This window comes from Oreochromis niloticus, linkage group LG6, assembly GCF_001858045.2.
Source record: "Oreochromis niloticus isolate F11D_XX linkage group LG6, O_niloticus_UMD_NMBU, whole genome shotgun sequence".
Classification (NCBI taxonomy): domain Eukaryota; kingdom Metazoa; phylum Chordata; class Actinopteri; order Cichliformes; family Cichlidae; genus Oreochromis; species Oreochromis niloticus.
Window position 1 is genome coordinate 22,712,172 of NC_031971.2, and position 25,434 is coordinate 22,737,605.

Genomic DNA, 25,434 nt, shown 5'->3' on the forward strand with positions numbered 1-25,434 from the left:
GAATGACACTTTTAGGTAAGTATCACCAGGTAAAAATTTAAGCATAAAGGTGTATAACCTTCAATCGTAAGACTGCAACTGTGAGTCGTCATTTACCAACAAATAAAAGATTTACCTTGCTGACACATTCGTGGTGAAGGAAACACATTGGTTAACAAAAGTAAGAGGCGTGGAGCCGGTGATGTCCTCCCATTGTGCAGGAGTGGTACCACCTGAAAGGTAAACCAATGATTTGTTACCCAACCTCTGAAAACAGTTCACTCAATATTTTTTAATCTTTATGCAGGATTTGTCTTTTTATTGGAATTAAGACAAGATACATCCAACACCAAGAAGTTCTGATGAATTACGTCCATTAAATCAGGTCATTTATTTTAACAGCACACAAAGAAAAATATCAAAGATTGACTAAAGAGCTTTATATTATGATTTTAAACATAGAAATCTTAATAAAATTATGAAAAAACATCAATTGCACAAGCAAGAAATAAATTAGGATGTTAACGGGAGCATTTCAATATGTCATCCAATGAGGTGTGCCTGAAAGCTGTCCGAGATGTTTTCTTTCTAAAACAAAGGATTTTAATTTTTTTATAGATACTTACCTGTAATACTACAAAGCAAACGTAAAGTCGGGGTCTCCCCACTGAATGTGGTATCACTATTGGAGGTCTTGGGAATTGGGATTGTCATTGTGATGGGTTTGTGGAACTTTCTTCTCCTTGGCTCCAATGTGACAATTGGGCTGAACGTTGCTTTATTACCAAGAATCTTTCTCACCATGTCAACATCAATAGGCTGAGCCTGGGGCAAGATATGTGGTAATATGTATTCATATTTTTTTTTTTCTTCATAGCCATAATTTGGATATTGTGTTGGCATACCAGTCAAGGAATGTACCCACCTGAAGCCCAACTCTAATCTTCTTAGTAAGGGCTCCTTCAGGGAATACAGCCTGGACCTGGGGCACGAGAGTACTACTGAGGACCCCACCCTCTGGACCAATCAAATGACTGTCCTGCTTTATCCTTGACACAACAGCAAAATACTGTGGGAAGTCTCTGGTGATGATGCGACATATTCTTTTCTTTTCAAGTTCCTCAGGGGAATCAAGTTCTGTGAAAGAAAGCATAAAGTCAGTGCTTTGTTTTTTCCCTTTATTATTTACTTCCTTTGCTTCACATTATTACACTAGCATTTTAACATCTATGAGACAACTCTCTCCTGCTCTAGTGTTGCTCGTTTTATGGGATTCATGTATTGTTTTACATAAACTGCTTTGAGATATCAACCTATCAGTCACGGTTATACATCACAGGCCACTTCAGATCCCTTACTTTCATCCATGCCATTAAGTATCTGGTTCAGTTCCTCTTCAGTGAAGTCACAGTGGTGTTCCTTCCAGCTCTCTCCTGTTTCACTCCTTAAGATCACTAGCTCCCGCTCTGTGCCCCGCAGAGCAGCAAAATGGGGGATCTCTACAATCACAGGCCTAAAAGGTGTGACAAGGTAAAAGCAAATACAAATTGGACTAATGCTAATTAATGCTTTTCAGCACTAACTCCAGAGAAAAATCAATGATAGCATAGTGTTTAGGTTGACATGTGAATGAATTTACGAAGAAAGAAAACAATAAAAACTCAGTTAAAATTAATTTCAAAACACAAAGTATGAACATAAAAACAAACAAACATCTATTTCACATCAGGACCAGAATCCAACTAGAAACATGATTGGGGAGATAGGTGCTTGTGGGAAGCATGAAAAAAACTCAACAGTATAAGATAACAGGTCAGGTGGTAAAGCTGTGCTTCTCTTCAAAGAAAGAAAAGAAGCCCCACATTAAAAAATAAATTATAATAATTAATATATATCATGAAAAACTAAAAAAAAATTCAAATTTTAGGACAAGGGAAAAACACGGGTGGGCGTGTAACCAGGATTTGAGGGTGGTTGGGTAGCACCCTCAGATGGTCCTACCCGAGGAACTTGGTTCCTGGAGGACCCAGCTGCAGGATGCGACTGACCAGGCTCTCACCCTCATTCAGAGGGGGTGGAGCTGTAGGTAGGTGGAGCTTACTGATCCATACGCAGCACAGAGGAGTGAAGAAGAAAGTATGAACACACCACACAACTACTGAAACACACTTATACAAGATAGTACAAATCCGCCAGCAAGTACACAAACTGTTAGTAGATGCGCGCAGACACACACAAACACACACAGACTCAACCAAACTTACCCCAGGAACTGGGCTCCAGTGGGTCCCACTTCTATAATGCGACCAGCCAGCCCTTCACCCTCTACCATAGGTGGCATAGAGGCCAGACGATGCCTCTTCACCAGCCTGCAAGTCACCCGTGTCGGGGCAGAGCACTTTCTTGGTGGGACAATAATTCGCAAACCATTGTGACGGCAACCACGCATAGCTCCACCTCTGGCATCTACCATAAAGCTGACCAGGAAGCTAAAGAAAAGGCACCATAAAAGGGAGGAATTGGTTTCTAGACATTCAAACAAATAAAGATGCAAAATCTCCATGCTGACAAGGCAACTGAATCAAGTAAAGGTAAAAGAAAAGGCTATTTTTGTAACCTGAGTAGAGACATTAATAACAAATAGGTCTCAATAAATATCACTTTATCCTGGAGAAACACTTTTTTGGTTTTATTCTGCTTTAATTATTTAACTTGCAAGATTCTGGTCAGGACACAGGTTGTATTATGAACTGATATAATTAAATTGCATTAAAAACAGGGCAAAGCCTGCAATGGATGGGTTAGAATGGAAAGACATTAAATCTAAAGCCGATAAGACATTGATTTTTGTTATTTGTTGACAGCAGGAGGAAGAAAAGTACAAAACAGCATCACTCTACCAGGACTACCAAATTCAGATTTGACTTTTTTTTTAATGATAAAATGTGTACTCTTACACAATATAAAATTAATTTATTTTATATGACTGGTACACTGGGACTTTGTCTCCATAGATCACCAAGATTAGAAAAGCTAGAGCTGCACTAAGGTTAAAAAATCTGGTTATTTCAGGTAATGTAAGGGCATTCATTATGAAATAAAGCAGAGAAGCAGGATGGAAATGAGAAAATCATTCAAAAGTGAGAAAGAAAAAGAAGGAAAGGCACAAAGGAGATAAGAAAATAGACAAAATAAAGACTTCACCTGCTGTTGTCATGGTCTAGGCATGGTGAGGAACGGCTAGAAGCAGAATACAAAAACAACACACACACACACACACACACAGAGTCACAAACACAGAGAAGATAAGAGAATGCACATCGAAGCAACAACAAAATAAACAAAAGAGAAAGAGAGAAAAAAGAATGAGTAAAAGTGAGAAAACCTGACCAGACAGATAATTACACAGCAGCAAAAAATAAAAGGAGTAGAAAAGACACATGAGAAAGCATGAAAAATACACCAAAAGTACACCAGAAAAAAATAAGGGCATGTAAAAGATGAAATATCTATTTCAGAACATAATGACAACCCTTGAAGTAGTGCATTAGCCAGCACAAGCAGCAGAACAGTCAATAATTTGTTGCAGGAGGTATATAAGCTGAAGGACAGCTGTAAACAGGAGAAAGATTTACTGAAATGAAGGCTTGCAAAGCACCGAGATGCCATTTTGTATCTTAAACTTTGGTGACTATATCAGCAAGTAAACTAAAGTAGAACCAGAAAATACACAACAATGGTAGAATAATACTTTGAGTATAAGTAAATCATTAAAATAAATCAATTTCAGCTGATCCTTTGACATGCTGCTGCACATACTGCACACAAAGCAAAATGCAAATGAGAAGATCCAGTTAGAAATGCCCACATAGCCTGTTTATCCAAGATGTACACCTTTGTGTATAAAGATGGAGCCTTTAGTCTGAATTCTAATGTCCAAGCTCACTCTGAAATTAAAATGCTACAAGTGTAAAAAATAAATTATTTTACTTTGAAGTCAATGTGCCTTTAGAGGGCACTGCTACCATAAACAGGTTGGTAGAATTTCCAAAGATGAGCTTAATGTATTTATTTCTATAAGAGACGCCATGCAAAATTAAACCGTATCTGAGTGTAGTGACAATAAAGACAATTCTGCTTTTGATTGTAGATAATTTACTAAAGAAATTTGGATAAAGTGTGTACCCTAAGCTGATTTAATGTAAGTCCACAAAAAGTTTATGGCATCTTGTGGACTTTATAAATTGTGGGTTTTAAAAAAAAACCTCAGTATTTCCAGACATAATGGGAATGTGTATGTTAAGTTTGCAACTTGGTTAAGTCCTGACATTTGGATTTTCTCTGAAAGAAAGGAGTTTGAGTTTTTCTCTGTGTGTGTTTGTGTGTGTTTATACCCAGAATGTAGCAGACTGGAGGACAGCACAACATTATCAAGATGTTCAGCACCCCAGCTCAGACGGAATGAGTCCTTTTCATGCTCTCTAGACAGTGTTGACACCTAAAGAACAACAAGCATCAGCAGGCTGGTTGGACTCACCTCGAGTGTCTAGAGATACTTTAATGAAGGTTAGACTACGGATACTACCGTTACCTGGTGACTTGTAAGCAGATCTTCAATGAGAACTTCTCTTTGATGGAAACTTTGGTGAATGGGAGTGTGTTGGGGCCTGATGAAAAACCAAGGTGAATCTTCTCAGACTTTTTCTGTATATATCTGCATTACTTAGGTATTCCTTATGATGATGAACTTGGCTAACAGCAGATCAGGAAGGTTTGCTGTGAGCAAATTTATATGTTTGTCAAATACAATATGTGTGTGCTGTTTCTGACCTGTCCAGGTTGTGACTCATGTAGTTGAAGCCATCTAGATAATGTCCTGGCAGAGAGTCATCTCCCAGCTCACGGAGGTCCTCTGCTCTTAGATACTCTCCCCCATCACCTGTCATTGTGTCCTCACCTGGAAAAAAGATAGGACAAAAATGCCAAACCTTGTTATGAACAATGAAAAAATTAAAAACTTTCCTTTGTATATCTTATTTAATTCTCAGCTTATCAAACTTCCCAACATACATTTAATTGATTGATGAGCAGCGCACTAAATTCTTGTTTTCTACATTTAAGTAACTTACCCTCTTCATCAGACACATCGAGAATCTCAGTCATGGTCTCTGGAACATTCAGTTTGTGTTTCTCTGTAACCGTCTAATGTGACACCATTCACAGTCATAGGAAATAGACAACCAAAACAGAGAAAGGTTATAGTTTAAGTTTAAAAAAACATTCCTGGCTCCATTTACAGAGGCTAAAGCAATCATAAGCTTACAGTTGTGGTCGTGATGACCTCCTCAGTGACGACTTTCAGTGTGTCTACCACAGAAATGTAACCCAAACGTTTCGCAATTGACAGAGCGGTATTTCCATTCTAACAGAGAGAAGGATATACGATAGCGTACCAGCAGAACTTTTTTCACAACATATTTCACATATTAAAAGTAAATGCTTGGGCTCTATTGTGTCTTACCACTGTAGTAGTATTCGGCTTGGCCCCATGTTGTAGTAAAACATTAATTATGTGTGTATTCCCTTGTTGTGCCGCTTGATGAAGTGGTGTGTAACCATTCTGCAGAACAAAAGTTTAAAAAGAAGACAACAAAATTGTGTTAAGTCACAGTAGAAACTAAAACGAAAGTGATGCTATATCTGAGTTTTGTTTTCACGCTCTGTCTGCAGTTTAAGTTAAACAGAGAAAATCTTAAATCAAATTTAAGATTTAAATATAACCTTGGTTTTGGAGTTGACGCCGGCTCCTTGTTGTAACAGGAAGTTAACCATCTTGGCATTTCCATAATGACAGGCGACGATCAGAGGGGTATATCCAAGCTGTAGCGAGGGGGGAGAGGGTGAGAGATGAAAACTGATCTGCTGTAAGCAAGCACTACACTGAATCTTAATGCTTCCTGAATATATGACGTATGATGAAGACTTTGTTATGGTTTTAAAAAGCCTCTGGATTGCAGGTATTTACATGCCCGTCCATATGATACACTTAAATATTAGCATGTAAACATAAAGCGAATAAGCAGAAAGTAAGCAAGACATACTGTCATTCACACAGGAACATTCTTGTAGATTAGCATTCTGTTAGGTTTTCATTACTAGTAACAATTTTCTTTTGTGTATACTTGTTAAATTTATCATGCACATGCATGTCTGTACTTTGGTTTGCTGGTCCAAGTTGGCATCATGTTTGGCTAGTACTTCTGTTACAGTGACTTTGTCCTCTTGGGCAGCGAGATGCAGAGGAGTTAGTCCACTCTGTAAAACACAAAGCAATGTCACATTACCATCCTTCAACACACATTTATTTTACTACTTTTCTTAGCATAGTAATAAATTGCTTCATGGAACAAATTAGACAAAACTGTTTTTTATAGAGCACTCAGCTTAAGAACTAAAGACTTTTATACAGCTGTATGTAGAGCGCATGTATTTCTTGTTTCCACTTCAAACCGTAATAAATAAAAATGTCATAAAAATTGTGCTTCTGTGTGACCTTTGTCGCTGTGTTCACATGGGCTCCTTTCTCCAGCAGGAGGCTGGCCATCTCTGCGTGTCCTTCCTGAGCTGCCAGATGCAGAGGGCTGACTCCCTGTTTGGTTAAAGCATTGGTCTCTGCTCCATACTGCAGTAGCGCTAAAGCAATGTTTGTCTGGTTCTTTTTGGCTGCAATGTGGAGAGGAGTGTAGCCATTCTGAAAACAGAGGAAAGAAAGAAGATATACACTGTGATAGAAGTACAGTACATCCAAACAAGTGTGAGCTTCTCATGGACCTTTTTTTTTCTTTAAAACTCAGCCTAACCTTTGCAGTAGCATGAGGCGATGCACCTTTATCCAGGAGCAGCAGCGCCACCTCTTGGTTGTCATAATGAGCTGCCACATGTAGTGGAGTTAAGCCATTCTGTGAAAAGAAGCATTTGATTTAATTAAACTTTTTGCAAGCCTTTGTGATTTTTTTGTGGTTTTTTTTGTTTCAAGTCAGTTTTATTCCATAATTTGTGTTTCAGAGAAAACAATCAGATCAAAGGTTAAGTGTAATGTGTCTCTCACTGAAATTAAGACAATTACCCTCAATGCTGGGTTTTGTTTCAGAATATGCTTCTACAACTTCAGCTCACCTTGCCAGCATCATCAGTAAGAGCTCTGCGCTGAAGGAGAAGTTTTGCTACGTCGAGGCTTCCATATTTTGCTGCAACATGTAATGGAGTGAATCCTTTCTGTAGATGTAAAAGGGATCAATTAAAATTCCACTGATTTAACTTATCACATGTTATTTATCTGTCTACATGCATTCATCCTCTGTTCACCTTGGTGGCCATTGAGTGTGAAGCTCCAGCCTCCAGGAGCACAGCAGCTGTCTCCACCTGCCCCTCTCTGGCTGAAATGTGGAGAGGAGTGTAGCCATTTGTGGTGGCAGCATCCGGGTAGGCCATGTGCTGTAATAGTAGCTGGACAATGTCTGTTTTTCCCAGACGGGATGCAATGTGCAGGGGAGTCTGGTCCTCCTGTAGTTGAGGGAAAAAGAGGTAGTACATGTTTTAGCAGACAAGGATAAAAGGAAATGATGCAGCTGTTTAAAACCAGTAAAATTAGAATGAACAGTGACGGTGTAGCCAGAGCTGGGACAGGTGATATCAGGCATCAAACCAGTGCTTGAAATATAGAAATTTACTGTAAACAAAAGGAAAGAGTGATTAATGTTTACAGCTCACCCTGGCCATGGCATCCACCAACGCTCCATTTCTCAGCAAACAGCGAACCACTTCCATCTGTCCTGCTCGTGCTGCCATATGGAGAGCTGTCTCACCGCGCTGATATGCAAAGGCAGAAGATTTATAAGCTTTAAGACAACGTGCTAAACACAAAATGTGCACCAGAACGGGGTACAATTTTTCAGGTGTTTGCACTGAAACAAATGAAAAATGTGTGTTTACTTTGTGACGTGTATTTCCAACTGCTGATCGCTGACCTGATAGAAGAAATTACTACTTACAATGTTACGAACATCAGGAGAAGCTCCATTCTGCAGTAGAAGTAAAACGATGTTGAGGTGACCCATGAAAGCAGCTACGTGGATAGGAGTCAGACCAGACTGCAATAATGAAAACAGAGACATGCAGGAACAAAAAGGAGAAGCATTAAATGCAAATTTAGAACAATGTAAGCAACAAAGTATACTGTGCTAATCCATGAAATCCTGACACACCAAAACAATCTCACCTCGGTAATTGCCTGTATGGAGGCACCGTATTTGACTAGCAGCTCCATCACCTTCACTCTGTTTTTCTTACAAGCAATGTGGAGAGGAGTAAAACCATTCTGGCAGAGACAATAAGAGAAAAATTAGCAGGAATATGCATGTCTCTATAGTAAAAAGGTAGCATTGGAGTATTTACATTTTATAACCTTATTTTATATTTCAGGAGTTATTAAACTTTTTGGGTCAACTGACCCCTGATAATCTGATTAACCCTATGCTTACTACTGTTAGGACTCTTATATATCATTAAAACTAACTGTATTCTGACCATTTCCAAACCTAAGAGGCATTTAATTTGAAGGTGAAAAGTCAGAATACACGTGTTCCCAGTCTGAATTTTTTAACTGTATCTGCCCCTCAAGTCAGATTTCTGACTCAGACCATCAATGCTGACTTCACAATCCAAGTTGGCAGTTTGAAATTCCCCAGGAACATTTTATATGAAAGAATATGGAAATATAAATATATAAATAGCATACTAGTAAATCGCAAGATATTCACGATCCATAGTGTCACTCTTTTTATCTTAATATGTGCATCACTAAATATCATAATAATTTCTGTTAATACCAGTTTTGGTGCTTCTCTTGTTGTTTCTTTGAACCCTTACCAGTGCTCTTGCATTGGGATTGGCCTTCTTGTCCAGGAGGAGCTTAGTTACTCTGTAGTGGCCACAGTGAGCTGCGACGTGCAGCGCTGTAAGGTAGTCGAGTGTGACATCATCAACAGGCGCCTTGTGTTGCAGCAGTAGTTTTACACACTCTATGTGGTCTCCCTGGGCTGACATGTGCAGCGGAGACAGTCCATTCTATATGGAGGCAAAAAATTTAAAGAATAGTAGCAGAGATGAAAACCAAAGCCATATAAAAAGGAACAATAGTATTCATATTGTATGAATTATAAATGATGTACTAGTGTAAATATGCTAACCTTGGTTCTAGCTAGGATGGGGGCTCCTCTTTCCAGCAAAAGCTCAACTGCAGGATCATGTCCACTCCTGGCTGCACAGTGCAGGGGCGTCAAACCATCCTTTGGAACAATCACAAATGCACAAACAAACGCACACATTAATCCAGTTTAAAGATTTGGAGAAAGAGGACCTGGAAAGTTGTTGATTCCCCTTATTTATTGGTCACTATGGTTTTAATAAAAGCTGAGTCTTACTCTTGTTTTAGCATCTATCTGAGCACCTCGGTCCAATAACAGGGCCACCATGTTGGTGTTGCCCCTCTTGGAGGCAACATGTAGAGGTGTTATTCCATTCTGACAAGGCAGATACAGAAACAAAGGTACATCAAAAACTACAGCATGTAAAAGTCTTAGCAAAGTAGTTTAGCTACAAACATACAGGAAGAAATGCAACGTTTAATGGGCTAGACGTAAATGTATTAATAAAGGCTTATTAGAAGTGAACACTACGATGGTAAATAACATGCCCTTCTGTAACGATCAAAGTCAAAAACAGCCACACAGTAGGAATTTGGCTGTACCCTGGCTGTGAAGTCAACAGCAGCTCCTCTGTTCAGCAACAGGGTGGAGACATTCACGTTACCATAGTGAGCTGCAATGTGCAGAGGGGTGAAACCACTCTGATAGGAAAGGAGAGAATAGAGAGGGACAGAGTTAAAGGGAAAGAGGTTAGAGAGTGCAGAACAGCTCATCACGAAAAGGAGAAAAGTAAAACAAAAGTGAACGAAAGAAAGTAAGAAAGAAAGAAAGACTTTTCATTGTTAGATACAGGAATAGACTCTACTGAAGCAGACTCTGCTGAAGTAGTAATATGATGAAAGAGCGTGCTGAAAGAAAAACATTGTGTAAGAAGGAGCATAAAAATGAGCAAATCCCAAAATAGCACATTCAATACATAATACATGCAAAACTGCTCAAGTTCAGCCATGCTTACTAAAAAAAACTAACTTGTTTTTTTTGGATACGTAAATATATTGAAATAAAGGACAAAACATAACTCATAAGCACCAAGCAACACTATGGACGCTTGCAAGTACGTGTATCTACTTGGGTGGACAAATGAACATTTATATATTAGCTATATATATAAATTTTTATAGCACACAATTGCAGGTCGGTTCACTCCTTACCTTCCCATTCTGATAGACATGGTGCAATTTAATTAAGAAACAAAGTTTACTTAAAGATCAGAGATCAAAGTGTTTCAGAGAAGTAAATCAACATGCACAAGAACACACATGCGCTGAGTTACGCGTAGAAAGATGGGAGTAAAAGAAAAAGCTGATTTTACTTTCAGGTTATCAGTTCAGTATAAAATTCTGTAAACATAATACATTTCAATGACTTATCAATTAAAAATAACAAAAAAAATCTATAAAATAAATGATCAGTAATTAACTGACATTCTCTGGGGATTATCAATACAACACATTGTGTTTTACTGTCAGCCATGCAGTGTCTAGTACAGCAAACTCTGGCATGCAGGGTATCCCTATGTCACAAAAGTCCTCGATAAGTAAGGGCAAGATCAAAACAAAAGAGCTGAAAAAAATGGTCGGAAGTGACAAAATTCAGAATCAAATGAGGAGGTGATAAGTCTGTATACCTCTGTGGTTCTATTGACCATCATCTGGTTAAGATGCATAGAGAGAGAAAAGGGGAATAGGGTGAAGGGCTGTTAGGGGAAACACTCAGTATTTTTTTTAATTAAAACACTGAGCATGTTTATAAGGTTACACAGTTTGAAAAAAAAAAAAAAAATAAGTACCTGCACAATACAGCATTTTCAGAGAGGCCTGGTCTGTCCGTTTTATTATTGTTCCCTAAGGAACCCACAAACAATAAAATGTAACTTGTCCCTGTTGCCCTCCCTCACCTTAGACTGGACATCAGCGTTGTGGTCATTCTGAAGCAGCAGTGCAGCAGACTTTGTGTCGTCTTTGCGGGCAGCAATGTGCAGGGCTGGAAGGCGTACTTTACCCTTAGTGTCATGCTCCAACAACAAGGAGACAACTGAGTTGTGCCCCTGCTGGAGAGCAATAGCAAGTGGAGTAAACCCATCCTGGAGGAGCACAGGGGAAAAAACGAGTTAAATGGTTATACTCTTCATACAGAAAATGAAAGAAAATAGGCAATATATCACATATTGTTTTTATCTTCAATAATTGAATAGATAACAATATGAAAGAAAAACATACTTCTGTTGCAATGCTTTGATTTCCGTCATTTTCCAAGAGGTATCGCACGACCTCCAAGTGATTCTCCTGAGCCGCCATGTAGAGTGGCGTGAAGCCATTCTGAAGAGATAAACAGGCAAAAACAAAACCACATCATATACTTGTTGCTTGTGTTAATGCTGATGCATTTTGTAAAAGTTCTTATTAATTCTCACCTGTGACTGAGAATTGACATCTGCTCCTCTTGACACCAACAATTTGACTACTTCTTTTTGTCCGGCCAAAGAGGCAATGTGGAGGGCAGTGTTTCCTTTCTGTAAATAGAAAACAATGTTAAGATAACCAACCAAATATCTGTCCTATCTCTTACTTCCCTCATTAATTATATAAAGTCTGAACCCTGAAAATTCCAGAAAATTCTAATTTTTGAAAATGAATGAATTGAAATGTTTGAAACATATATATAAAAAATATACACGAGTTTTAATGTGTATTTATTTTTGTCATTTTTTCCCCTGTGACTTTTTGTGAGTCTCAAAAACTCACAAATATGATACACTTGGTGTTACAGGGCTAAAACCAAATTATGCAAACATTTCATTTCTGCTTTAATGTTTAGGATGTAAAAGTTGGGTTTAATTCCAAGAAACATATTCAAGTCACTCGAAGGACACAAACAGCAGAGTGATAAATTCTGTGTCAGCTGTTCACTGCTGCTAGCTGTTAAGCCTAAGTCATGAGGCAGTCACAGACTCACATAACAAGCATCTTGCCAAAAAGCGCACTACACATTCACTCTCGCCTTCTCTTACTCCTTCCAACTGAATGGTACAATATCTAAACTTAGCACGAAAAGTAAGGAAGTGTTTTTGGTTATTTCTTTGTTGTAACAATGCTTCTTGGCAATAAATCTTATACTGTTGGAAAGGGTTGAGCAGCAGAGTTGAGTATACAAAACATATTGGCAATTTAATAATAATAATTTAACAACAGAGGCCCTTGTAACATCTGGAAGAACCTTGCACAGCCACAATAGCCTGGCACCTCCTCCATTGCACCTCACACATTACTGTAGGTTGCCATTCAACAGCAGTCTAGGACAAAGCTGGTATATGCTATAGGAAATTGTTAGATTGTCAATAAGTCTTGTTTCTTCAGATTTCAATCAGCCAATCCAATAAATGACACAAAGCATAAGTCATTAGTAGAAGAAGCTGTTTGAGATTGGCAGAGAGGTTTTTCATGGGCGCAACTCACACACTCAACTCTGCTGCTCAACCCACAAATGCAATTTCCTTACCAATGTCGCACCATTTAATGGAAAAAAAATTAAACAGGGTTTCCAACATTTACTGCCAAGGAACATTGTTACAACAAAGAAGTAATCAGCCAATCAAAACTTTCCTGACTCATTGTGCTAAGTTTATATATGGTACAATTATTAATACCTTATAAGACTGAATGTCTGAAGAAACAAACAATCAAACTCTCATAATCATCTTAAATCACTCTCATATCCACCCTAATGGCTCCTTAATTCACTAAAGAAGGAATGATTTTTATGGTATTTTACAACTTATTTAATTCCTTTCCATCATCTCCTTCTTTCTCTTTTGGTTAAAATAATTTTCTTATCTTTTTTTTCTCTTTTAAAAATGTATCTTTACCTTTAAAAAGTTATCTTTGCCAATGCAAGCCAAAGAAAAAGCCATTAGACATATAGTGAGTGATTAAAGCAACAATTATATTAACTTAATTATATTAATTAAAGACCCCATGAAGCTAATTCATGTGTGTACCTTGGTGGAAGAGTCAACAGATGCTCCTCTCTGTAGCAGTTCCTCCACCAATTCCTTGTGTCCCTCCTTAGCCGCCAGGTGTAACGCATTGAGACCATTCTAAACAGAAAACAAGAGAAGATTTCAAGAAAACACACGTGAAGAAGAAATGAAACTGCGTGGTGCTCAGGGAATCATATTACAACACCCCTATATCAAAGATAAGGCATACCAACATTACAGGACATAAAGCGATATCTACTGGAAATTGGATCAATAACATTCTAATGCAGTCATGTATACTCCTGCAAAAAAGGAAAACTACAGTACAAGTGTGAATTTTTGTAAAATTGGCAACAATAAAAAATCTTGATTAAGTTTATAGTCACTTATGAGGGTATAATCCAACTTTACATTGCATTATACTGTACATGATTTATAGCATGCATTTCATTCACAGTTGGAGAGATCGACATTTAAGAATTGAAACAGAAGAAAAACTATTTGGGTTAAAAAACTGGCTGATTTTTACAGTTCAATTCGCTCATAACAAAAGGCCTCACCTCAGATTTATCAACAGGAACTATAGCAGCACAAGAGGAGAGCAGACCTCAAATGTTGCACTCCAACAAGCCCTTACAACAAAACTGATTTATCGCCACTCACAGTACCTCTTCTGACACTGACATTTACACACAGAAACAAAAAACAGAAAAAAAACCCTAAACAAAACAAAAACCATTCACCTCGTCCTCCATTTCTTCCATCCTGTGCTTTGGATCTTTGAAATGTTGCTCTTTTTTTTATCTTTCAAAATGCCCGCTCCTTTGGGTATTCTGTGCCTTCATGAATCCTTTGCTCTGTTTTCTTTTGTCTTTTTGTCTTTGGTGATGGAACTCCAACCAGTCCTCCACCTCCTGCTTCCTCTACACTGGTTTAGAACCAGCTTTCAAGGTTTGTGTGCTCTGTCCTCTTCCTGCAGGCTAATTCAGATGAACGACAGCGAGGAAATGTGCCTCTAAGCTCTGGAGGCTTTTTGTGCACTGATATAAAAGAGGAGCTGTTGCTAACCCTTCTATCATTGCCCTTTTCCCTCCATAACACATGTACATCATGCATATACATTCACACACAAATAGAAACACGCCCTCTCTTTCTTTCTCGCGAGTTGCTAAATGCCAAACAGCCAAGGGGGGTGTCATATTTCTGCACAGTCATAGAGGGAACCCAAACACACACCCAAAATTAGATAATCATATTTAGAAGCAACTGAAAATGTCAGCCTTTAAAAAAAGGGGGCATTCCTCAAAGGCCAAAGTATATCAGTGACTGTCTGGCTGAGTGATTTATAACATGACTTAAAAAAGAGTGAAAAATGACACATAGTTCGTATCACTATGGTACATCCATAAAACCTGTGCAAACGGTTTCTAATGAGCTACGAGTAAAGCTGCACAAATGGCACTAGTCCAGTGTCTGTTATGTGTCTTAATCAAATCTGCAGAGATCCACCGATCGACAGTCCATGACACATTCTCGATCAGTTTCATGTATGTCAGATTATGAGTTGGTCACACTGCAGCACGCTAAAATAGTCACACATGCTCTCACAGCACAGTCGCTAAAAGTGTGAAAGCTCCTCACGGTGTGTGAAGTCAACAAGTCTAATCAAACACTTAAATCATCATGCAGGTCTGCAAGGTCTGCAACTGACTCATCATAGCAAGCACTCACTTTTGATAAGTAAAGACTGTTTTTTAATGTCATTATCACCACCACAATGATCACGCTGCATATCATGTTTGTCAGGTCGCATGGCCAAAGCTTCTAATATCATCATCACTTCAGTATATTTTAAATCAGTATGCAGTTAGTCCATCTGCGACTTTTTCCACTGAACTGGCAACGAATGAAAAGAAAAAAAAAATAGTGTAGGCTATATCAGATGCTCTTTGCTGACATTTGAGAAGCAGAAAGTCACGCCTCAGTTATGCTTCAGTTCTGAAACGGTAGACTCACTGACACAGCAAAAATAATCATACTTTCAGCCACATTTCAGCCATTATGTATTTCAGGAGAGACAGGAAAACCCAACAGCACACACACAGACACAGTCACACAAACCGATCTAAATCTCCTTTCCCTCTGAGCTCAGTTGTTCGTAAAAGCTTCATTTAGCTAATGGACATCGTGATCCCTGGCACTTTGTTGCTTCCCCTAGCAGGAGACAAAATGTTGAGCTTCATCCAGCGCAGATTGTCATTCAAGCTGCTTTGACCGCTGACCTTTGTTATAAGCACACATGGTATAAACAACCATGCTTACTTGGTGTCGTTTTATTGTCTCAAATGTCACAGGGGAAAGATGTTGGAGGAAACAATGTAAATGTCATAAATGTCACAGTGGGATAGATTTTGGAGGAAATAATGTAAATGCATGCAGATTAAAGTAAAGAGTAATATTACTCACCAAGGATTAAAATTTTAAGTAGATTAGAAGGGAAATCTGGCCTTTAATTGTGAAGAGTGAAGCAGTTCTTATACACACTCTTAACACGCAAATACAAGCACATAGGCATATTGTATTAAAATGTAGAATAAGCTGTAGTGACTTGTTCTCTTTTGAAATCCTAAAACTCAAACACAACATGCTTAAAAACTGGAAGAACAAACATTATCTGTAAAAAACATTACATCTTTATTTATACATCTCATTCATAAAATCTGTGCAATGGTGAATCATAGTACGACAGTGGCTTTGGCAAGCTAGGAATATACCTCTCACTCTCTCGGGTAGCCTTCTGCCCTTGGCGCCAGTTTCTGGACCTTGCCACTCTCTTCGTGCTTTCTAGGTTTTTACTCTTCAGTTATTAACGAATATAGCACCAAGGGCGATACTCAAAATATGTGCATAACTTAGTGTGTGACATTTGCAGCTTCTTTTGGTGTTTTGTGGATGGATAGACTTTTTAAAGAAACCATGAATAACATTAAACATGTTCCTTTATTTGATTGCATTGTGAAGAGTAATCGGAAATGCATTAAAACAAGCAAAAGGAAATTGGGTTATTCAACTGCAATGTCACATTATCCGGCTCTTGTCAATAGACTACTAACTCTAATGACTCATTATCGGACATTATTTCAGATAATGGCTTTGTGATAATGATGCTTTTCCGTGATTCGTTCAAGTCTTTGGAGAAAATTAGCATTTATGCACGGAATTTTTTGTGATTTTTTTTTAACCTTATTGCAGTAATCAAAAGCATTAATCCTGGGCTCATGCCATCACTTCCAGTACGGTCATGTCACTGCCTTTTGTGCTTTGACTTAACAAAATCATTCACATGAGACATCACTCATCAGCTGCCATACACATTCAGCATATTCAGACCAGTTATGTGTGCCTTAACTTAACCATACTGTCAATGTCTTTCCTCTTAAAATTTGTGAGTAAAAAGGTAAAGGCACAACAGACTTCCCTGTCTGTCACCACAGCATATATCTGTATATCTGTTATTTTAAATTTGGCTATTGACAACACTAAGAGAAAAAAAAGTAATGCATTTATGTGCATGTTATAACTTTAATTTGGTTTACTTACACGTCACTGGAATAAAATACAGTCTATAGCTTATGTTCATGTGTGCTGGGAGATAATTAATGTGCTTAGGTCCAAAATTACATTCACTGTATAGTATACTGGCCTCTACACACACAAATAATGAGGGAATAACTGGGATATGTATAAAAATGTCACTAGCATTTTTTGGTCGCTTGACAAGGTCTCAAATTTGATCATCTGACCACCGAGAAATCCTATTAGGGCAAGGCTCTCCTGTTGCAGGACAGGAGGTGTGTGTGTGCCTACGTACATGTCTGTGTGTATGTGTATGTGAAGATTTGAGCGTGCACAGCTTTCTATATTCAGGCTTCCCTCTCGGGGCACAAAACAGAACCCATGGTGCCCATGATAACAAACAGCAGAGCTACGGGTTGGCTTTTTATAGCTGCAAACCAGCTATAACAGTCAAGCAATGACACAGTAAAAAATAATGATATGCACGCACACACACACACAACACATACGCTCACGTAGCCTCACTCCTTTAGGCTGTCTTGTGACTGCTGTAAATCACATTGATGTAGACAGGAGAGAGGAGTAGGGGGAAATATTTTAACCTCTCCAATCCCTCCCCTTCGGTGGAATGTGGGACAGGGCGAGTAAGGGGAGGGGACGAGAACAGCTGTCAGGGAGGCATAGACCTTTTCAAAAGCTGCTGAGATTGGGGGGAAGAATGGGTGTGGTGGAGGGAAAGGGAGTAATTGTAGCTATGAGGGTAGCTGTGAGTATGCAAAAGTGATATGGCAGGTTAAGGTACTCGCTGTGTGATGCCACCATGACACAGCAGGGCGAAGGTTAGCTTGAGCAGGTTTGACAGTAGCTTGCATTGAAGCACTAAACAGCAGATTTTAGATATTATTTCATACAACTGCTATATCAGTTCTGGAAAGTTGTAATAAATATTTAGACATAAAAACTCAAAACTTAAAAAGTATTATTTTAAATGAAAACACAAAGATGGAGTTTTGAAAAATATAACTCCATAAAACCTGAAAATTTGTCACTGTTTGTATGTTTATCACCCCTCTTCAAATGAATGTAACTGCATACAAGAACTTGTATCCAATGTTGTTTAAGTTTTCTTACCTGGTTACATGTGCTGATGTCAACCCCGTTTTTCAGGAATTCAAGGACTTTGTCAATGTTTCCAGCTCTGGCTGCCCGGAGGAAACTGGTGTTACTGTCCGACTAAGGAGATAAAACAGAAATTAGGGTAATATTAATAAGAGGTAAATAAGCAAATGTTTATAATTTCTTTTGTTACTTTGTCATTCTGATAAAAGTGCCGCATGTATGCAATATTACAGTAACAACATTAAAGGCCACATTCCATTTATCAGACAAAACATATTTTTCTCAGTACGTACACACACACACACACACACACACACAAAGTCATGATGGATTTTACAAGCAGACCTATGAGTCATCTACCTCTTATGCCTTTTAATTCCAGCGATGCCCCATGCTGTAGTTAAATAAGCTTGTTCCTTAAAGCTCTTTTAATGTGAAAACATAAAATAAAGGGTTAATCACGTGTTTTTATATGGCTACATAGTTGCTTATACAGTATCAGTGGCCTACTAGGCTACTCTAAATTTACCCATCACAAAGCAGCTGCGCACGCGCGCACACACACAGACAAGCATGCACACACAGAGTCACGTTTCCACATCGTCAGAGGACATCGTGTTGACTTACATTCATTTCATGGAGATTCTAACCTTGATCCCTACATCAGGTTGTCATACTAAATTTGCATTTTGATGTCATGGGGTTTTTTTTATGTTCAGGCTTAAGTTTATTTCTGTTTTATTTAGGCATTCCTGGTGTCTTTTTTTAGTTTTACTTGTGTCTTTACAATTTTTTCCTCCATTTTTGTCTGTCCTGCGCTGATAAATATCACCTGCTTTAAACTGCTGCACTTGTTCCCAATCAGCCAGTCTCCTCAGTGTATTTACAACACCAGTGTTCCAGCTCCTACTTTTTAGATTTTGTGTTACTGTTTCATCTCAAGCCTTCCAGCATTTCTTGTTCTCCTGGTGTAGGACTTGTTGCCATTTTATTCAAAATTTGTTCATTTTTGTTAGAATTGTTCGTTACTGCCTGATCAACAGTTAATGACAGACTGCCTTTATGTGCATGTACACAGCAAACTTAAGTTTTAAATTTAAATTGTTTTTCTCTTGCTCTTTTTCAAAATCTAGTATCCTGTCATTACCTCGGTAATGATTTTGGCCCAAAAAAGAATTTTTCATTGCATGACATCTGATATTTGAATAATCAAAATATACCGATGTATCGCTTTATTTGTCCTGCTGAATATCACAGTATGTCAACATTAGTACTGTCTTCATTATCCTGAGAGTGTCAACAAGGTTCTAACCTCTTTTTAGCGAGGTTAAAGTGTTAAAGTGTCAGTCAATCACCACTGCATGTTAACTTGTAAGGTCATCAAACTTCGCAATGCATGTCAACAATCATACCACACCCCCTATGTGGATTGCGCTTCACGTGCGATGTCGCACAATCCCAAACAAACCACCAGACATTAACATGTTTGTTTCTGACAAAAAGGACATTAGCAGAAAAAGAAATTATACCAACGTAAGTCTGCTTTTCCATCTCTTACCAGTAAATCATCAACGTTAGATCCAGTGTCAGCAGCCTTGTAGTAATCAGTATGTTGATTTAAGGCATAGTCATTCCCAACGGTCTTTGAAGCTGTATCTGATCCACATATCTTACATGTTGCTGCATTTCCCATGGTTAACATTCAGACAGGAAAAGAATTCCCAGCTTTACCTGAATATTGTCGCCTTTCTTTACTCTCTTTGGCCACTTTGTCAAATTCTTGCAGTTTCTCACTTTGCATCTCTCACTCTACACTCTTGATTACTGGCATCCTTTAATCCTACAGTCCAATAAATTTGTACATATCTTTGGTTCAAACATATTTAATAAATTACCAAATCTTGCTTCCTTTTCTAATTAATACTACTACATTTCCTTGTTGTTCCCTTTTGATCACAGTGGAAGCTGCTGAGCATCAGCCTCTAGCTCTAACTTAATGTACGATGTACTGTGGTCAAGGCCCAGTCCTGCCTACTATTCCGCTGCCTCTCCTCTCTCGCACTAAGATAACAACTGCAGCCATAAACATTTAACCCTTACTATCTCTCCTGTCTTAGCTATTTTTACCATTCTAGACCTTCAGTTCCACCCAGACACAACCCATTGATGGGTGTGCGTGTGTGTTCATGGTAGGGTGCATAACAGCTGGGTTTCACTCAGAATGTAGACCACATGGCCTACGGTGCTTTTCAGGAAGACCAAGGGTCAGGATTTGGAGACAAAATTCAAACATGAACACAGCAATAAAAAAATATTTAAGTAAGAAATGCACTAATTGTGATTCCTTTGGCCAATTCCATGTTTTTTTGTAAGTCTGACCTGGTAATAAAGATTTTTGATGATTCTGATCTTCTTTCTAAGAACTATAACTTTTCTTCAAAGCAGAATTAGCTGAAGCATAAATAATTAACTGAAATGTCTGATATATTTTACCTTACCAAACAAAAGCAACAGATTTATATAACAACAACAAAAAAACTTTCATCTTTTTTCAGCATGTTTATAACAGGCCTTCAGCCCTTCCCTCGTTTTTTACTCATCTCTATAATTGTCTACACAACTCCTTCGATCCTTTGCTCATACCGAGGCTGCTGGCTTGGACCGGCTCTGAGCTCTGGACAGCTTTAGCTTGAGTCCCTTTGCCTTTGTTACTTTCTTATAAATGTTGATGGTGGTGATTTAAGTGTTTGATTAGGTTTGTTGTTACAAAGGTTTTTCATGGTAGTGAACAGTGAGTCTTTACCTCCAAAAGTTGACAGTACTGTTTATCCCCAATCTTATAAACAGTACTGTTTATAAGATTGGGGAAACCTGCAGTCAGCTGAGACTGAAGAAGTCACTTGGATGAGTGACGAAACGTTTCACCCACTGTAAACTCTACGTCCAGATGAACAGAATCAACTTCTGGAGATTTACTTACCTGGATGATTGAGAATGCATCAAGAAGTGAGTCTTTACAACGCTAATGACATGTTAGTGTGTGGCTGTGAGTGTGTATGCAACTATTTGGCTGTGCTGCTGTACATGTGTTGCTCATGCATAGCGGGACATATGGGAGGCTGACCGAAACCACTGAAAAATTGACCAAGTCAGATCCGGTTAGTACAAGCAATCTAATTTCAACCTTACATAGAATTTTTCACTACACAGAACTCGTTTTGTGCAGATCATTCACATTTTGTATCCCAGTCACATTTACTACTTAATTTTGAAATAGTTCACATGACCAAAAAGCGCTCTTGCTTTTCTTTTCACTATGCTATTAGGTAAAAATAATTAATAAGCCATTAATAATGTTAATCATATTAAAACATATTACAAGGCATCACACATTCAGAAAAGCATTACTGATATAATCAGGTGTGTGCGTGTGTATGTGTGTATTCTTCAGTCTCCACTTTTTGAGTTTTTACTCGTCTGCCTGCCTGATTCAGCTGTTTGCCAAACTCCACATGCAGGGATTGGACTGATTGAGATCCAGCTGTAATCTCTGTATTCGTACAGGATTTGCACAGATTAGCCTGGAGTCAGTCATGTAATGAAGGATACTTGGTAATACACTGTAGCCTATGCTTACACAAGTATATGCTTACACTGGATGAAAATCAAAACTCTACTTATTATCATGAATGTCTCATTAACAGCTGCTTTGTGTACACGAGGTCACTTATGAACATATGTGCACTAATAGTGCTAGGGGCTTGTATTGCCATGAAAGTTAAAACAAAAACGGGTGAAAATCTTTAAAAAAAATTATACTATTTATGGTAAAAAGTGGTACAGTACTACTTCTTTGACATTGTACTTTATCCGTTACCTAATGTGATTTCAACCACCTCCACATCTGTGCAAATCCCACAGCCCCTTTTTATGTTGTCCTACAGTAACACCAAAGCGTACAATAAGGCCACAACAGAATGTGGCAATGAAATTGTCACGATACACACCACATGTGACAGATTTTACCTGACGCTTTCGCTCAGCTCTTTCCCGCTGCCGTCTCCTCTTCTCCCTGGCTTTCTGTAAAGCTCTGTAGTCTGGGTGTTGCTCAAGCTCGCGAGCTTTCTTAAGATGGGCTGCAGCGTGGGCCATGACTTCACCCTTCTACTTTTCTGTGTGTTTTCCTTGGTGCTAAAGTTTATAAATCCTGCCTAATGCAAACTAAACACCTTCACTTTTTATATTTGTCAAAAAAATGCCATACTATATAAATTATAAAAAGTTGTTAGGCCTTGTTCTGCATCAGCATTATGCTAATACTAAAAGAAAAATCAGAAAAATATTGACTAATTACTCCAAAATGATTGAAAAAAAGACTTTAAAGAAGCGTTAACCCAAATTCAGTGAAAAATAAAATATTTTTTTTAAAAACTGTTGCATTATCCTCTTTTTCCCTTCTTCAGTTTTCTTTTCTTCCACCTTGTACAGCAGCTAGATTTCAATCCTCATACAAAAACACAGGCATACACACACCTACAGGTGCTCAAAAAATGAATCCCTCCTCTCGTATGGTCCTGTCAAACACGAACAAGAGGGATGATGACTGAAAAGGGCTGATGAAAAATGAACATAAGAACCACTCACTCTCTCATCCTCATCACATATTTCAACACACAAACAGGGAATTACCCATCCCAGATGTACATGAAAACCCTCCATGTGAACAGATGTGGCTACAAAAGGCTCTGAGTGTGTACAAGCGTGTCCTTGCATGAGTGTTAATGTGCATGTGAGCCAGAGTCACAGGAAATTTTTCATTGTGTAAGGGGTTTAAGGAGGCTGTGTGCTAACTGCCAGCTGACTGCTGCAGACACAGCTACTTTCTCTGCTGCTGTGAAAATGCTCTCCATCCTTAGCAAATGAGGTAAATGTGTAATGAAGATTTAATAGGTTAGAAAGGACCATGAGATGGATTACAATGGTCGAAATACGGTAACTATTCTAGTCATGTTAACCCCCAATTTACAAGTTCATAAATCTATAAAGTCTGTAAGGACTTCGTATTTTGTCGCAGTTTTAATGACGTATGCGTTTAGTTCCTTTTATTACGTACCACAGACTTTTCCAAATAAAAATGGAAAAAAATGACATAAAGAGTGTGCAAATAAAAATGAGACGAGACCATGAAAAGGGTGAACTTGGGTACAGGCTGTCCTATTGTGAGCCAGCAGAGCAAATGGGACACACCACTCAGTCCAGAGGGGGACCAGTGAGCAGAGAACAGTGGCTTCCAACCACCAAGTTACAGGCTTCCCCCTAAACGGGAGAAAGTGGGTCAGTCTGAATCTTAACTGCATTGCACCCTCTGTAGTGGTGGCTGATAGAATTGAATTTGACAGCTCCTGCATGTGAGTGTGCGCGCCCACTCCAAGCAGACGGGTGTCAAGGTCCCTCTCTCTGTCAGTGCCGCTAATGTTAGGAGTTTGAAATTTCAGCACAAGTGACAGGGACACAATCTCACACCTCTATTTCTGTTCACACATTCTGCCTGATATGTTTTCACAGACTCAGTCAGCTGCAGCAGCATCAGCAGCATTTCTTTCTACTAGTAATCATGAATGGGACAGATTTGCTGAATCACTCCACAACTGTAATAATGTTGTTTTCCTTTTTTTAACACTGGTGCACTGAACCTGACTGCTTCATTTAGTTCCATGACAATGCTGCCTTTAGAGAGACCGCACATTTCCGTTTCCTTTGCTGCTCTCTGCTGGTGACACAGGGAATATAAGATTCTATTTTTTGAAGGAAACAGCGTATGGATCTTAGATTGAACCCAGTAATCTGACCTAACAACAGTGCCTATATCGGAAGAAAAAAACTGGCAATAAACACAAGTAAAAAGAACACTTAACATTTTTGCATCATTAATCCATTACACTAATATTCAAAACAAAATAATAAAACTCTGATGTAAGTTTTTGGAATAAGGAGCCTTTAATAGACATTCAAGGCTCCTTATTAACTTATTCACTTTAATAAAAAATGATATAGTTGTAATAATTGTAATAAATTGAAACTGCAATGTACATTTTTTTCTGGTTTCTTATCAAACATAAACTTGTTTTAACTGAAATTACAAGCACGTGCTATTCACTAGGTCACCTATTCAAACCATTTATTGTCATAAAATTAAAACTGTTTATTGTTACAGATACTTTAGACTGTGGCTGGATATTATTTTCTCAGTGCCTGATTATGAATTTATTTTTTGATTTTACGCACAGTAAAATCAGACACTCCAAGCCTCAGATGAGACTTTCCTCAATCATTGTATCACAGAAGAAAAGGTGGGCTGGTCTTCCTTAACAAAGAGAATGAAACAGATGCAAGATGTTTATTTTTATAGGTATTTTTCATAAATTTGCAATTACCTTTGCCTACCTGTTACAAATAAATATAGTACATACATTCAATCAAAATCTTTTTGTTTCACGAGAGATCGTGTTCTAGATGATTTCTCCATTAACTGCATTAACTTTTCTATAGCAATATGGTTGGTACTGTCCAGTCACAGGACATCCTAACAGGAAATAAGAACTTGAGGTGTTATTAATTGTTTCAAAAAAGTATACTGGAACTAATGCACAATACAGTTTTACTTTTTGTTTTGCTATTGTAATTTTAAATATATATATTAAATATATATGCATCATGACTTGAAATGTATGACATATTGAAGTACTAACTGGATGATGGTGATTTACAAATAGCAGCATTGTGTTACAGTGAGATATTGTTAAATTTCTAAGTACACTAAAGCCAACTCTGTTTTACAAGTGAAAACCTTGGCATTGCCTGAGTTCTTGAATTTCTGATTAAACAGACAAAAATCTATAATTATTGATCATCATGTTAGTTGATCCAGAAACAGTGTCCTCAGTAATAAGTTATAATGCTACCGTTGCTTGTCTGCAAATGCATGTGTATATGAGGAAGTGTGCGTGGTTGTGTGGTGGCGGTTATCCATTTGAGATTCAGGTTACACTGATGGGCGATTTGAAAGAAAGATGACGTGAGCTCTCGTTTCTGTTGGTCCAGTGGACCTAGTACACCGGGAGGAGTTAATGGTCTGTTTTCCATTTTATAGATCCAAAGGCTTTTATTTGGCCCATTAGCATTCTTTGATAGACAAAGAGCACACACACAGGTTTCAAACTGTAAATGTGTGTGTGTTCGCAGACTTGTACAACTCCTTTGTCACATGAACACACACTCATTTTTATATGAAACAGGGGTTATAAACAACCAAATTCACACTTTACATCTATGTTTCAATTTGTTCCTGTTTATTTTTCGACTTTTGTGTTTAATTTTCAAGCTGAATTTTTATTTAATAATGAATTTGACAGTGTTAAAAGGCAACAGGGCTTTAAAAAGATAGTAGTTGCTTTCCATGGACTTCGATCTGTCCATCCATCCAATCTCTTCTGCTTATCCTTATCGGGGGGGGGG

At 38.2% G+C, this 25,434-nt stretch overlaps 1 protein-coding gene across 6 annotated transcripts in view; it reads right to left on the reverse strand.

Annotated features, from left to right (window-relative positions):
- The window catches only part of ank2a (ankyrin 2a, neuronal), a 98,012-nt gene that overhangs the window by 60,900 nt on the left and 11,678 nt on the right, over positions 1 to 25,434 (reverse strand). The window contains exons 2-34 of one of the 6 annotated variants that reach the window (XM_025907749.1): positions 17,932 to 18,033; positions 13,243 to 13,341; positions 11,659 to 11,757; positions 11,465 to 11,563; positions 11,143 to 11,328; positions 10,873 to 10,896; positions 10,397 to 10,405; positions 9,788 to 9,886; positions 9,462 to 9,560; positions 9,228 to 9,326; positions 8,908 to 9,105; positions 8,258 to 8,356; positions 8,031 to 8,129; positions 7,750 to 7,848; positions 7,345 to 7,542; positions 7,156 to 7,254; positions 6,840 to 6,938; positions 6,533 to 6,730; positions 6,196 to 6,294; positions 5,761 to 5,859; positions 5,501 to 5,599; positions 5,303 to 5,401; positions 5,109 to 5,181; positions 4,810 to 4,936; positions 4,571 to 4,646; positions 4,374 to 4,477; positions 3,184 to 3,219; positions 2,244 to 2,468; positions 1,981 to 2,079; positions 1,338 to 1,492; positions 905 to 1,116; positions 606 to 804; positions 116 to 212 (exon numbers count right to left, since the gene is read on the reverse strand). In XM_025907749.1, coding sequence (XP_025763534.1) covers positions 116 to 212; positions 606 to 804; positions 905 to 1,116; positions 1,338 to 1,492; positions 1,981 to 2,079; positions 2,244 to 2,468; positions 3,184 to 3,219; positions 4,374 to 4,477; positions 4,571 to 4,646; positions 4,810 to 4,936; positions 5,109 to 5,181; positions 5,303 to 5,401; positions 5,501 to 5,599; positions 5,761 to 5,859; positions 6,196 to 6,294; positions 6,533 to 6,730; positions 6,840 to 6,938; positions 7,156 to 7,254; positions 7,345 to 7,542; positions 7,750 to 7,848; positions 8,031 to 8,129; positions 8,258 to 8,356; positions 8,908 to 9,105; positions 9,228 to 9,326; positions 9,462 to 9,560; positions 9,788 to 9,886; positions 10,397 to 10,405; positions 10,873 to 10,896; positions 11,143 to 11,328; positions 11,465 to 11,563; positions 11,659 to 11,757; positions 13,243 to 13,341; positions 17,932 to 18,033 — 3,803 coding nt within the window. Of the gene's footprint in view, positions 1 to 115; positions 213 to 605; positions 805 to 904; positions 1,117 to 1,337; positions 1,493 to 1,980; positions 2,080 to 2,243; positions 2,469 to 3,183; positions 3,220 to 4,373; positions 4,478 to 4,570; positions 4,647 to 4,809; positions 4,937 to 5,108; positions 5,182 to 5,302; positions 5,402 to 5,500; positions 5,600 to 5,760; positions 5,860 to 6,195; positions 6,295 to 6,532; positions 6,731 to 6,839; positions 6,939 to 7,155; positions 7,255 to 7,344; positions 7,543 to 7,749; positions 7,849 to 8,030; positions 8,130 to 8,257; positions 8,357 to 8,907; positions 9,106 to 9,227; positions 9,327 to 9,461; positions 9,561 to 9,787; positions 9,887 to 10,396; positions 10,406 to 10,872; positions 10,897 to 11,142; positions 11,329 to 11,464; positions 11,564 to 11,658; positions 11,758 to 13,242; positions 13,342 to 13,967; positions 14,341 to 17,931; positions 18,034 to 25,434 lie in introns of those variants that run through there. The other 5 variants (XM_025907754.1, XM_025907752.1, XM_025907751.1 and 2 more) reach the window with 5 other exon arrangements.